This window comes from Ischnura elegans, chromosome 1 (assembly GCF_921293095.1).
Source record: "Ischnura elegans chromosome 1, ioIscEleg1.1, whole genome shotgun sequence".
In the NCBI taxonomy this organism is placed as follows: domain Eukaryota; kingdom Metazoa; phylum Arthropoda; class Insecta; order Odonata; family Coenagrionidae; genus Ischnura; species Ischnura elegans.
In genome coordinates, this window is record NC_060246.1 from 56,777,777 (window position 1) to 56,793,097 (window position 15,321).

The 15,321-nt window shown below is 36.7% G+C and overlaps 1 protein-coding gene and 1 long non-coding RNA gene across 3 annotated transcripts in view; one reads left to right on the forward strand and one right to left on the reverse strand.

Annotated features, from left to right (window-relative positions):
- The window catches only part of LOC124160960 (G-protein coupled receptor GRL101-like), a 111,921-nt gene extending 106,064 nt beyond the window's left edge, over positions 1–5,857 (forward strand). The window contains exons 25-28 of one of the 2 annotated variants that reach the window (XM_046537098.1): positions 1,069–1,227; positions 1,899–2,076; positions 4,204–4,396; positions 4,515–5,857. In XM_046537098.1, coding sequence (XP_046393054.1) covers positions 1,069–1,227; positions 1,899–2,076; positions 4,204–4,396; positions 4,515–4,647 — 663 coding nt within the window. In that variant the 3' untranslated portion in view covers positions 4,648–5,857. The remainder of the gene's footprint in view (positions 1–1,068; positions 1,228–1,898; positions 2,077–4,203; positions 4,397–4,514) is intronic. The other variant, XM_046537105.1, reaches the window with a different exon arrangement.
- Positions 5,858–11,964: 6,107 nt separating this feature from the next.
- Positions 11,965–14,126, reverse strand: LOC124174202. The gene is made up of 2 exons (XR_006868903.1): positions 13,943–14,126; positions 11,965–13,829 (listed from the first exon to the last, which is right to left on the reverse strand). It is a non-coding gene; the product is annotated as an uncharacterized LOC124174202 (long non-coding RNA).
- Between the last annotated feature and the right edge of the window lie 1,195 nt (positions 14,127–15,321).

Genomic DNA, 15,321 nt, shown 5'->3' on the forward strand with positions numbered 1-15,321 from the left:
TCAGTACCTACTATGCTGTCAATTTGATTAAAATTTCATATATGCACCTACATTCTAACTGGTATATTGTGGTTTTAATGTTAATATTTAGCGTAACTGATGTACCTGTACCCTCCATTATAAGAGGTCATTCGAAGATTCCAAAAATTCAATTTTGCTATTTTTGATGAAAATTTAATACTTTCAGGCAAGAATTCTGTAAGCATTGGATTATTATAAGCAATAAGATTGTGAAAAAAGTCACAGTTGTGATATTGCTATGATGGTCGGGAAGCTTTGCTTGGTATTTCAATTCCCTCCAAAAAAAAATGGATAAAAAGAGGCCATTTTCAGGCCTATCCAATTTTTTAATGTGCAGAGCCATTGAGGTTATTTCCCAATTTTGATTTGTTACATGTTTGGAACCAATAATTTTGCAAACACAAACTTAGTGAAATAAAACAGCCATATGTGTAGCATAAACACCCTTGCGGGGTCATTCAAAGTGAGTTGCAAGCCAGAGAGCTGGCATCATTCAACAGTTTCAGGCTTTCAATCAAACTGTCTTCTACTTTCAAATTATAGTGTTGGCAAAATAGAGCAATTCTCTTGAGGAATATGGTTGGTGTCAGTAAGGAAGCAGTGCAGAATGGTAGAATGGTTGAGGACTTAGCTTTAAAAATTGGATGGCTGATTTAACATATCAAATACATCAGTGTGCTGTATCTTAATCAACTTCATTGTCAGCAAACAGCTCCTTGGGTAAAAACATTTAGCCATATCCACAGTTCAGACACTATGAAAATTAATTATCTATGTACTGCATATGATTTAATTTTAATTTTGCCCAGTTGTAATCAAACAATGGCCACGTAAATGTTTGTATGCTTACCCTTAGCATGCAAAAGGTAAGCTCCCTTTAACTAACCCTCTAATATAAATTTTTAAGAAATGAGGGCTCCCTCGACTTTCCACAATACCTAAAAAATTCCCTTAGATTTGAACTAAAAATCTACGTCAAAGAATATTTTGTTGGGAAATCATCCACAAAGAAGTGATATTAAATAAACAAGCTTTTATTCATTGTAGCGACAACCACAAACTCCCCAGCAGACACCAGAGCAACGCAGAGCAGAATCATCAATGGCAAGGCGAATGACTCTACTGGTGGCCACAGATGCTGCTTGCTGGATGCCAATAATATTACTTGGCGTAGCCTCATTAGGAGGTGTTACAGTCCCTCCTCAGGTATACTCAAATTGTTTTGTTTATTTCTAAAATTTCATATATTTATTTGGCTAATCGTTGACAACGTTAATATCTGAGACATAGAGGTTATCCTGATACCTTGACACATGAAGGTGGAGGGCAAGAAGAAGACAAACGGATGATTATACAAACAGATACTAAGAACAGATACTAAGAACAGATACTAAGGTATACTAAGAAAGAAAACATACTCATCGAAAATACATAGATAACTTACATTTAACTACGCCATCGCAGTGAAAATTCGAAGGATTTAGTTGTATTCAAATGGTGGAATGGTAGAAAGCTAACAAGATTCAATGAGAAAATGTTTATTGCATTGAATTTTTAACACGGAAAATGATTTTGTGCTGCAAAAAACAATATCTACCAAATTTTTGTAAAAAATTATCTTTCCCCATGAGAAAGTCAGCATGGAATATACACGGGAATAGTCCACACAAGTAAATATGGTGGATGGTATATTCTGATCATTTTAAACCAATAGTTTTCTAATCTACCTACAAAAAGAGTTGCATACAAATGCCATATTTTATCACCTTTTCTAGGAGAAATAATTGCCATGAAGCATTGGTTTAGCACTACAAAATTCAACTCCCTAACGTCTCACAGCTAATACACCAAAAAAAATTAATACTTTATCTCAACAGGTTTTTGCATGGGTAGCAGTCTTTGTTCTACCTCTAAATGCAGCAATCAACCCAGTGCTGTACACATTGTCCACAGCACCTTTTCTGGGACCAGCCAGAAGAGGCATTCGCTCCTTCAAGCGCTCATTCAAGCGCTCCATCTCCACCGATCAGCGCCGTACGTACACCTCTACGTTGGGTAAGCCCCAGCAGATTCAACAAACAAAATTTTCATAGCACAAGTGTGGACTAATCCAATGTAGGAATAAAATAGCCCCACTTCTTATGCAGAGAAAAAAGATAAGAGCAAAGAGCAATCACAAATAAAAACTCATAGCAACCATTCCCTCTGCATAACCAGCAGAATTTCTGATAGAGTTACTAATTTTCGAAAAACTCACCAACATTCAAATCACTCTTAGAGTGTTTACCAGCACTTTTTTGGTCCAGACATGACAGAGGCACTATATATCATGAGATGGAAAATTTGACTTATACAAGTCAGCTGCTGACATGGAACCCCCAATTTAATAACTCTAGTAACTTCATCTCACTTTCTGACGGTGATTATAATGTGCTCAATTACATAATGAAGAGATTTCAATTATAACCTTATAATCTATAACTATTGTTGCCTTCTAAGATTACAGATTTTTCAATACAATTAATTCAGGTATGTCAACTAATGTGTCTGCCTTTAACAATGCAGGAACCAGAGTAAAGCTTCTCCCAAATATGGGTTCAACCTTCATTTCCAGCCAAAAACAGGTCTGATATCCAAGTTTGAAATTGAGGGCACACAATGGAAGAAAGAAACCAACTGAAAATCTCATCCAAAGACAAAAATACTCTGGATCATGTAGAACACACAAAGCTCAAGCTTATCATAGGATGGCCTTAAGAATTGACTTGGTGCCCCACCAGTAGTAACATATTAATTGATTTACAATCAAGATGACTGATACCCACATATGGGACCAAGATAATCAGGGCAACCAACAAAGGGGTGTTTTACTATGACTTAAGTCGCCATATATCCCAGTTTGGTTGGAACAGTCCTGGTTTAGACCAATTAAAGTACATATACCGTAACTAGCCATGGTGATAACTTTATGGAGTCTCCTGCAATGCACAAATTGTGCAAAAAATCCACAGAAAAAAAATCATTTGTCTTTACAGGGTATTGAACCCAGATCCCCCAATTTCCAGTCAAGTGCTTAGGCTACCTAGGCAGCATTTGGGTATATTCCAGTATAGTCCTCAAATTTCCACAGAGGAGAGTGATGCCTCGGTAGCTTCACTGGCTAAATCACTCGACCTGAAATGAGGGGATCTGGTTTCGAATTCCAGTGACAGAGAATGATTTTTTTCTCAGTGGATTTTTTTGCACAACTGATTTAGACCACTTGTGAGGGCATGCAAAAATTCTCTACAATGTCCCAGTTTCGTGCAAAATTTATTGGAATTGTGTTTTTACAATAACAGTTTATAACAAAAAGCACAGTGCAATACCTGTTAGCTAATAAGAGTTAAGAATTAAAAATTATCTTAGCCACTTCAACGTACGATAATCAAATAGCAACATTATCAGAGAACACCCTTAGCTTGGAGCCAAGCATTGCAGCAGTGAAGGTAGCAGCACACCCCTTTTGTGATTCTGGTACAAAGCAAAGCCGGCCATCGCTTCACTTTTGTCAGATCCCGTCTTCATGGCTGCCCTACTCACCTTCCCTCTACACCTCCCTCCGAATAATAATAATACATATTAGTTATGATTTTACAAACTCATTTCCATGGAGTAAGGCTTTAATCATTCAGACTTCACTGGGGACTCCCCTTTTCCCCCTCCCCTGTACTAAGATGTCCCAGTATAGGCCAAAACATATATGGCCACCCTAACTATGACACAATTTACCCTATACAGACATAAATTTTAGTATGGAATAAAAAGTTTGGTGGTGATTTTAAAAATGCATGCTATATCTTGTCAGCATATGCAGCTGGGGGGATGGAGCCTTTGTGGGAGAATCCATCATGAGCATTGAGCACTGCTGATTTTAATTCAAATTGTGGTGTATTCAAATTCAAATTGAGGTGTATCTTGAGGTCTACACAGAAAGTGTGAATTTACCAATGAATGCTATTTTATTCTTACAATTAGCCCGTACTTAAAGTAATGGGATAGGAAAATGGCAAGTTTTCCATATAAGAGAAAACACAGTTGTATTCAAAGCATGACTGAGTTTTTTTTGTCATTTCAGTAAACGTACAATTTTAGTGATAAAATTCTTCTAAATTTAACGTTCCTAACTTTTTTCCACACTAGGCTCTCAGTATGAAGACAGAAGGCTTTGTGCAAACAATTGTAGTAGATGTGACTTCCACTCACAAGTGGGAAATAACTTCTACTCTGAAAATGTAAAACTCAAAGTTAATCCACTTGAAGACGATATAACGGCAGGTGATGAGCAAGAAGAGTCCAATCCCAATAATGACCAACTGTTTGCCTTGACAAAAAGGTAAACTGCTAATATATGTTGTACCCTAATCTTTGTAATATGCATCTCGATCTTTGAATAGCAAAGGTTATGTTATCAAATGACACCACTTACTGTTGAATTTTTACACATTTTTCAGGATGGATATCAATGAAGGATGCAGGAATCCTTGCATCATTGAAACTGCAGTGTCAATGCGAGGAGAAATAATACCTCTGAAACGGCTCTCTCCAGACAAAGGCAATTTAAGAAATAAAACACGAAGGAAGTGACTACAGCAGAAAGGGTTAATCACCAGACAAAGGCTTAAATTGAAAGCAAATGCCAAAGAATTATATGACTGAGACCAATACTTCAAATATTTTTTAAATATTTAGCATCAATGTAATTAAATATTAAAACATATTAATTCTGCTTGTCCTGGGATCAACCCTAACATATACTAATACCAAAAATTAACTTCTTGAATGTAATTCTGACAAGTAAGTATGCATCAATGCCGATGCACTGAGCAGTAACTCCTGAAAACCAGAAAGAGTAACATGTGGTGATAGGAGTGTGACCAAAACAATATGGTGCAGCAGGAGAAGCCAGAGATTTTCTTCAGAGGAGGCTGAATAGAGTGGAATGGAAAAATCATGCAGGAAATCCTTAAGTTATGGTGGGAAACTAGATCAAAAGAGATATGCATTGGAGAAGAGTTTAAGAAAAATACCGGAGAGCACAAGTCCGATAGAGAAATGGTGAGACCTTCACCCTTTCTCACAATATTTGCCTCTTTCAGGTTATGGCTTAAAATGATTTTTAATCTTTTTGGCCACCACTCATTTGAATGGTCCCATTCAAGAACATTCACCAAATGGGCTTAGCTGTCACTCATTTCAATGGCCCATTAAAGGAACGAACGATAACCAAAAACCCAATCATTCTATGCCTAAAAACTCAAAGTTAATTTTTATAATTTGATAAGCAGAAATAATGTTTTCATGTCCTTCAACCCTCATACTCTAATTTTCGAGTATGTAAAGTCATAGGTTAGCATATGTCTTTGCAAATGATGAGTATGTCTCATCACTGCTTGATTACAACTTCTTCACCCCATGACACAACAGAACTGAACTCCAGAAATGTTAAAGGATTAATGCTGTACAAGGCTTGAGAATTTAATCGATAATCCATATTCACACTTGGAACTCTTGCTGTTTGAGTGGATGGTATACTTCAAGAATCAATTATTAATTGTTGAACTGCCTATATAGTTTGTACAGATATGTCTATGATTGTAAAAGAAAACCTGATGCTGACATAAAATATATCCATTTACCATTTATTGAGTGAGGCAATTAATGGCGATCTCAAATGACTGTGATATACACATCCTCTTCATTCCATAATTTTATAAGGTGTTGTATTTGGAATAATGCTTTTTGTACCTAGAAGAAGTACTGTCTATTTGCATTAAATGCTAATTATTAACAATTATGTCTTAATTTTATTTATTGATTGTTTTACATTGCCCAGTGGCATAAAAGATTAATTTTATTAAAAAATAAAATGTGTACACATTTCATTCTAAGACATTTGAAAAAGCTTGTAAAAAACGCAAGGGCATTTAGGAACTTCTTTCCTTTCAACATTATTATTACATTGTATTTCATTTTTAAGCCAGAAAAGATTTTCGGGCAAGAAAAATGTGCTATCATGTGATACTTTCAATGAAAATTTAGGAAATTTCAACAAATAAGCAATGCCCCAAGTAGCAAAATCTCATTAACTGCTAAAATATTTCAAAAAAACCTAAATTTAAAAAAAATTAAAATTATTTGACGATTATTTTGGCATTATTTCAACTATATTTTGTGTGGAACTTCAAATATTTTATTTCTTCAACTTCAAAAAATTCTAAAATATCTTGGATATTATTTTCAATTAAATAAGAAAATAATTTGAAATTATGGCCAAAATAATTTTTGGCTTATCATATTTAATTCTTTCATAATTATGTATTTCCCCATAATTAAAAATTTATTTTTTATGAAATAACAATAATACAAAATAAGGGAAAAACCTGAGGTGAGAAAATAAGCCAAAACAAAATGCTTGGGTCTCTATCCACACATCACCCCGAAAGAAGGAGCAAGTCTACTTGAATCTAAATATTTCTTAATTAGGTGTACACCAAAACCACTTGCCACACGCATCTTAATCCAAAATAAGAAGCCAGGTTCAGCATTTTCTCACTCTCCCTTCTCTGCTAGCAAAGGGACAACCCTGATATATTAACTATTCTCTTACATACCAAACATAAAGATCATCTCAATATTTCTTGATATATGAGTGAATGGTTGGCTTCTCAGCTACAGAGTAAGTCAATAATTATGGATTAATTTTTATTGAAGAAAAATATGCATAACCATGATACAAGAAAGGAATATACTTCTGGCAATATCCCTTTCAACTTTAGAAAAAGAGACTTTTATTTCTCCAAAATCTACTTGTATTCACCCTCATTAGCCCTTATGCTCATATCTGGATTTTCTTACATGAAAGTACGCACAGATGCCCACATGCATAAAGAAAAGAATATAAAGTATATTTAAGGTAAATTAGGTAAGTTATTTGAATTGGTTCTTAGATCGGTATGTACGTACAATAATAAAAACTTTATCATTTCAAATTTTTGAATTACATTGAACAAACTTTTGTAAATTAAAATTACTCTACATATTTGAATGTAAAATAAGAAAATTTGAAAAATAATTCTGATTTATTCTATCCATTGAAAATAAGAACGAAAGTTTTAAAATAAATAAAAAATAGACTGATTCACTTATTTTTTCTGATGCTGGAATCACTGATCCTGATAAGGAAATGGACCCATCACATCAAAGATTACATTTTTACTACCATAGAAAACCAATAAATGTATTAATAGAATTATATTATCATATCAACGTATTTTATACATTTAAAATTATAAGTTACACATAGATAATTTTGATAAATTCATCTGTGGTACTTACATCCAAAACAAGAAAATGGGTATGATTACTAATGAAACTGTAAATTTTATCAATGCATTTTAATAAAAAATAATCCCGAGGTAAGTCACTTGTTCAGCTGGTATTCAGTGACTCATCTCAATGCCATGATATTAATAAATGATCTTTAACTTTAAGCAGATTCAGTTATCGTATGTCAAAACTAAACGATAGTTTAAAATAATTTTATCATTTCTCTGAGGCTTTGGGGGGAGGGATCTACCCCCTATCCTCCCCCCCCCCCCCCCATGGTTAACCTACTGCTATAATGGGTATACATATTGCACATTCCACTAGACCCCAAAAAGCAAGGTGATTCTGATAACACTCAGGAATCAAAGCAAGCAGGCAGTGAAAAAGGTAGTGGTCCTTCGCAAATATTTCAGAGAAGTACCTATATTGCAATGTACAGTTACTTACAATTTAACGAATTGAATATCATTGAATGTAGACAATGGCAAGACATGTTCCTATGATAAGTAGGAATGGTGCCAACCCACTGTGGAAATCTGGGAAACCCAGTAAATATAAGTTACCATGAAAAATGCTCTTCTCCGTATCTTAAAAGAAAAAGAAGTGAAAGCAAAGCAATTACACAGGCAATTTGTGGTTTCTTAGCGAGAAACTTTGTGCAGATATCCCTCTACAGTTCGAGATAAACTGGGAAACTGCCAACCAGTAACTGCAAGACTTGGTGATGGTCCAACTATATATTGAATTGATCTTAAGGTGGAGAAAATAGAGATTAAAATACACCATTCGTATGACTATTCTGTGCATTCCAATAAATACATATTGAACCTTGTGAGTTATAAGATGCTGTAAAAAAAATAATGGTAATATTATGAAAGGATTTATTTCATTATTATTTTGATATAGAGAAGACAGAGAAGACTTTAAAGTCAATGAAGAAAACATTTTTGGAACTTTGAAAATGGGCAATGGATCATAAATTGTTTTCCGAATCTGCATTGAAACAAAATGAATTTGCCAGAAATGGTTCTTTCCATGAATATTACAAACTTTTACTCACAATCAGATCAAATAAGTGTTTTATAATAATTTAAAGTTATTTGAGAATTATTATGAATACTTGTCACCAGATTTGTTTACAAATGACAATAATTGAAGGGAGCAATAAAAATAATAAATTTTAAAGTTGATAGCACATTCCAAGCATTTCCTCAAGTATATTTAGATTATAAAACATTCAGAAGCCATGTGACATATTGTTGATGTCGCTACCAAAAAATTCTTGCCGTAGTTTTAAATATACTACTGCAGGAATAAATTATACTGACATAAAACGGAAAGGATAAAATGAAACTACTTAATGCTATTTTAAGACTTCGAAACTCTAATGTCAACCGTGCACGAATATTCATACAACCACTCATGGGTGTACCCAGGATCAAAACTAGGGGGCAAGCCATGGTTGTTCAAGTTGTAGCATTTAAGCTTGGAAAGCTGAATGAAACCAATATTTCCAGAAAACTGTTACATCGCTTTATTAGTTTCTTTAAATTATTTGCTTGAAAAAATTAATTTAGATACATGCCTCATATTAATATCATTTATCGTGGGTTTAAAGAAAATTTGTTTAAAGCTTTCGTTTCAATCCAGTCCTGATTTTCGTTAAAACTTCTGCGATTTTTGCTTTCATGTGGTAGCGGCTGCTCCCCCCCCCCTGCCCCTCGCTCGGTACGCCCATGCAAACGCTCCAATCTCAGAGGTCACCCTTGACCCTTGACTTTTCCACCATCTTGAGCCTTCAGTGCGGCGGGAATTCAAATATTTCATGCAAATTGACGGAAGACGAATGGAAAAGAAAACATGATTTTCTTTGTACGTTAATTATTGATCCAGCGCGGTAAAATTTGGTTTTACATAGTAAATACAACGATGCTTTGAAATTCGGCTGAATTTAAAGCCTACAATCCTCCCTTCGACCCTTGAAAAATTGGCAACTCATGCGCAAAAAAACTGTGCACTAGAGCGTTCAGGGAGCACAAATCCTAAAGATCTATATGATTAACTTCCTTATTTGGGAAGTCAAGCTCATGAAAATTTCCTTGGTCATAGGCAGTCAAAGCATACTTTGTAATACGGCTAGATTTAGTCTTTGTACCTCAGTTCGATACTGGAAAAATATTAAACAGACGCGATAAAGAAGTTCGCACTAGGGCGCTGCGGGTGCTTAGGTACCAAATAACCACGATTTAATGTTTAGTGTAAGTCAAGTTCATGAAATTTTCCATGGTCATAGGCAGTTAAAGCACATTTGGGAAGGCGGCTACATTTTGACACAAATGATCTCGGTTCGACCCTAGAACAATTGCCAACGCTTTTGGCAAAAAGACTTTGCAGTACATAGTTCTGGGACCATATGTTCCGAAGAACCACGATTTACTCATTATTGATGAAAGTAAGATACATAAAATTTCCCTAGGCCATAAGCAGGCATAAGGCATGCTTGGTAATGCAGATGCTTTCGAGCCTAAGGATCTGGGTTCGACCCAGGAAAAACTGTCGACTCGCGCGACAAAATATTGCGCTCTTTTTTCCCCACTTCACGACGAGGTAGGGACACCAAATTCACGTGAGTGATGTCTTTCACGTCCCCCTGTGTTCCGCTACCTGGAGAACGCGGAACGTTTAAATTAAAGGGGTGCGACCGTCGAAAAACCATGTTTGCACTATAGCTAGAGGGCCGGCATTTTTAGTGAGGGCGAGGTATTACACACAACACGGGATAAGCACGTAAAAACCCCCGATTACCCCCTGTAACTCCCCAAAAAAATTAAAATTAGTTATATTTTTTGTCATATTTTAATTAAATATGAAATATGACACATATAATATATGTCATATTTTAATTAAAATATGTGTCATATTTTAATTAAAATTAAAATATGACACATATTTCGGCTACCTACCATACTAAATGTATTGTTTTAATTGATTCAGAAATACAATGGAAGAGGCTTTCTTTCTCGTTAATTTCATTTCTCTAGGACTATTGACGGAATTCTGGGGTACGGACATTTCAACGCGATTTTTTTTAAAACTTCTCGACGAGGTACGGCTACGAAATTCACGTGAGTGATGACTTATTAGTGCGCCTATGCACCGCTACGTGGAGAACGCGGAAAGTGCAATGTAAACGTTAGTAACAGTCGAAAATTCATGGTTCCACTTCAGCTAGATAGCTGGAATTTTAATGTGGGCGGACGAACCAATTTTATGCAGGAAAACCTCTCAAAAACTGCGGTGACTCCCTGGAAGACCCCCGAAAAATAAAATTCTGTAATAAGTCGCTAAATTTTGGGTCCTTTCGCACATTTTTGCTGTAATACCATGGCCCTATGACTCGTCGATAGGTAATACATGAGGACGATAGTGAGCGCAGTCATTACACACATAGTAACCCCGGTAACCCCCTGGACCCTCTCCGAAAATTTTAAAAAAGCTAGCGAGCCGCCTTCTTGGGTACTATGCGTCTATATGCCGACGCATTCTTTACCCCTCGCACTCATCGCTACCGAATCCATGACCGACATGGATGATAGCTGGTAGTACGCAACGCTTGGTGGGGAGTGAAAACCCTGGCGGTGAAGCCGCCCAACAACGAGGGACGGCGAAGGGGGGCCTGGTAACCCGCGGGCGGCGAAGCCAGTTAAACATTGTCGTTATTTTACATTAAAATATGCGTTCTAAAAATACGCAAAAGTCATTTTATTGAGATTTTGTGGAAATGTCAGTGTACGCGACACGACAGCATTAAAAGTGGACTGTATTTTCTTATTTGCGCCGGGAGTCGCACACCATCCAAAGTCACCACTTACCTGAGTGTCGGGCTCTCGTCGATGGCTTCCTGAGGCAGCGTCGGCTCGAGATACTCCAACTTGACGATACATTCACCACGCTCACGTTCACGGCCAACAACAGCGAAAGCAATGACTTTGAAAAATTACACTCTCGCCCATATGGGCGCACAACAAACAACAAAGCAAGCGAGTAGCGATTACGGCATAAGAAAGGAGCAAGCAGTCAGAGAATCCAAAGTTAAAATTCTTTAGTCCTCATGATTTAAATTCGTTAAAAATTGCTTGCTAATTATTCATCTCCTTAACGCTCTCATTGTTGCTGATCAAAGTTTTGCTCAGCTTGTCTCTAAAGGACTTATCGATGGCTAAAATCTAACAACAATTATCTCAAAAATAGCAACTTTTCAGGAGAGAAAAAAAACAATGAATTTATTTTACTTGCACACTGAAATTAGAAACCAAAAGCTAATAAAACTGAAAAAGAAGCATTCATTTGCATATAAATAGTTTTTCTTTGCTTGTATTTTCTTTTTTTAATGTTATTACACTTTTTAAAATTTAAGATACCCGCCTCAAACCGGCGGAATTTAAGGTACGTGTTGTTAGAACTTAGCCATCGATGTGTTTTCCATTGTAAAAATGTAGATGCACCATGTTCATAAAAAACAGATACACACTTGAGGTATCCGATTGTATGCATAAAACAAATTAAAAAAATAAGTAGTTAAAAAAAGGTTTATTGCTACTGTTATTCCAGCAATTCTTCACTAAACAATTATGGCAACAACCAAACAAATCTGTAAGCAACTACATACAATCAGTCAACGATCTACCTGAACTCTCTACATGAGCATCATGTTAGCAATAACTCTTTCACTAGGCATGACGAAAACGATTCATCGCGGAATGTCCAATTCTTCTTGCCTGTTATTAGCTTGTCTTCTGATTGATGAGCAAACTTATCTACCTAATCATATACAGAAGGAGAATTGCAGCCTCAGAAATACGTTCATGAGCATATTAGAGAGATTGTTAATTTAGGTGAAGCTCTTTTATTGCAGAACATTTCAACTGCGATTTTATAGATGAAATGAATTTTTACTAAGCACATAGCACTGGGCTCTCAACGCCAAACTGGATCATTATAAGTAATAAAATATTTTTATTTTGGAGCATAACTTGACATGGAATGGTGGTGTAAATTCAAATTTCCTGACGTAAGTCAAATGATTTAATTTAAAGAAACAAAAAATTTGTTTTCCAACTTGGTGGAGATAATAGAAACAGAGGTAACAATTTGCTGTATTTTTTGTCAGGCAAATATCTGAATCTATAAGAACGATATGTAGTAAGATAACCGGAATTTCTCAATGGATATAATCAGAAGCAAAAAAAAAAAGAACTTGAAGAATGATAAGAACCACCATGAATAATACATCACAAAAACTCGAAAAAATAATACTGCTAAGATTACACAACCCGCTCGTTAGAGACTAAAGAACATGGTTAGAGCGTCACGCGTGTGGATAACCACCTTGCAAAAACATGTAATACAACTTTTTCTGGTATAATTGATGGTGGACAAATGGGCTTACTTCCTAGTACATGGAGTTTTATTCTAGGCAGCATGACAGGAATATCATCCTTAAAAAATGGAATGAGGGATATATCTCGAAATAATTAAGGAAGATACTCAAGAATGTTATCTCCACGGTGACCGCACACGATGAAACCACGTCATATGGGCGTGGAGATTATTTGAATCAGGAAATCGAAGTAGTAAGGAAGATAACCAAGAATGTTATCTCCATAATACACACGCACGATCGAGCCACGTCATATAAGCATAGAGATACTTGAATGAGGATTGTGGCTTTTACGAAAAATGAGGTAGCAAAAATTTCCACTTACTTTCAATTATGGTTAACGCACAAAACACGAAAGAAGACGGCGAAATAAGGAGCACATCGTCCATGAAGAGTGAAAAGTAAAAGAAAATCTACATAGAAATATTCCTCTTCAATTACCTGATAATTTATACTTCCTATCCAGTTCCTCTGCGAAACCGGAATGTCTACATTTAAGCAAGTCGTGAGCCGTCGATCTAGCTTCCTTAAATACCTTGGCCACTAAATCAGGGTCTTCACTATCTACACAACCATTCAATTTGACTATCAACCCCTTGTCTAAGTTAATTTGGCCGCTATTCACATACTCTGCAACCACAGTAGATGCTTCACTCATCAGTTCTTTTAGGGCATCCGAATCGTATGAAGTCGCGGAGGATTTCTTTCCCTTCAATTGTTCACATTTTGCTTCAATGCCTTTGCATTTTTCCCAAAACTTAACTGTGAGCGACTCTGCATAAAACTCACAAGAGTCTAAATACTCGATAAATTCCTTTCTTCCATCCTTACTAGATAAAGTGTCCCTTAGGCTTCTTGACCACAATTTGGCATCTTCATTCACTCCTTTACGCCCTCCAGAGCTACCCGCACAGTCCTCCATTTTTCTTTTCTATTGCAAGTCCCAAGTCCAAGCACACGCCCACTAAGTTTCAGCCGGCACCTGAGGGTGAAACTGAATCTAAAAATAACACGGGCACAAAAAGTAATTAGGAATACATTAGGAAGGGTTCTCAGTAACACACGTTGGGAGATGACAGCGGATTTTTAACTAAATAGAATCGCTACACTTACCACGTCAATATGCGATGAATGATCCTAAATGCAACGTGCTCTTCCCATGAAACACGTACGGCGCTTTGGAAGCTTTGGAGTATTTCCATTTTCCAGTAAATGCCTTTGACACTGGTGGCGCAGATGTAGCAAAGATAAGAAGGATAAGAAGGCAATATCCGCAAAGGATTAGTCATGACAGGCTCCCAAGATGCACTGCGGTTTAACCATCTTGGTTCCCGCCCGACTACAGTAAACGTAAAGGGTTTAGGTTGAGCATTAGAAATAATTTAAAAAAATTGTGTACTGTGGTGTACGAAATGCTCCAATTCCACGAAAAAAATAGTAAGACTGTTTATGTTTCCTTCTGATTCTAAAAGAAGGGCTGGATGGGGTCACAAATTACACTGGTTTACAAAAAAACAAACATTTTCTGGCGCAAGAGGTTTATTAACCGATCTTTATTGGGTTTTTCGCGCTGATTTCAAATATGTAAATAGTTTTTCTCCATCACCCTCAGTTTTCGTGTGATTCACCGAAACGTCCCGAAAATCCCGAAAAATCTGGTTTCATGCACCAATATACACTTAAAAGGACAGAACTTCCACCCTAGTTATCGTAGAGCAATGAAACAAAAACCAGCGCACTTGTCATGTTATACGCGTGAATTGAGACTACATTTCGTTCCATTATACATCGTCAGGGTTGGTACCCGGGGACCACAATGTCAAAAAATGCAATTTTGTTCCTGAAAAAGCGAACTTTCTGGACGTCCAGTGATATATATATTTATTTTTTGTAGTATTGTCAATTTTATCGCTCGTATTGTATTAAGCAGGGTTGTGTCGTGAGTAGTGGATCGGAGCACGTGCTTCATAATCGCTCACATTCCCACTGTAGTAGGGTTGTCAGTCATTGTTGACCACACTCGCTCGTCTGAATCACCGTCATTTTAGTAGCAAACGCCAGGTGGCAGCACCGCCATACGATTAAAACAACTGCTGTTTCTGCAATTGCCCGCATGAGGTGTCAGTGTGTCCTATAGCTGAGGACATGTTCTGACAAGTCACAGCAGTTGCTGTTCCGTGTGGTTGTATCGTGTGTCCTTTGATCGGTAGCGCGTGCTTTCTTATCGCAGACATTCCCACTGTAGAAGGGCTTGTAGGTCGTTGTCCACCACACTCGCTCGTCAGAATCACCGACATTTCAGTAGCAAGCGTAAGGTGACAGAGGACTTGAATAACCGATACGAAGTGAAGTTGTTTTCTCCTCCTTCAGTGTGCGGTGCTGTGCCTGTGTTTTACGTGTGAGACAATATGCCCAGGAAGTGCGTTAACCACCCCGACAACTTCTGTTATATTTGTGGGGAGTTGACACTCAAGTCGCAACGTCGTTCTTTG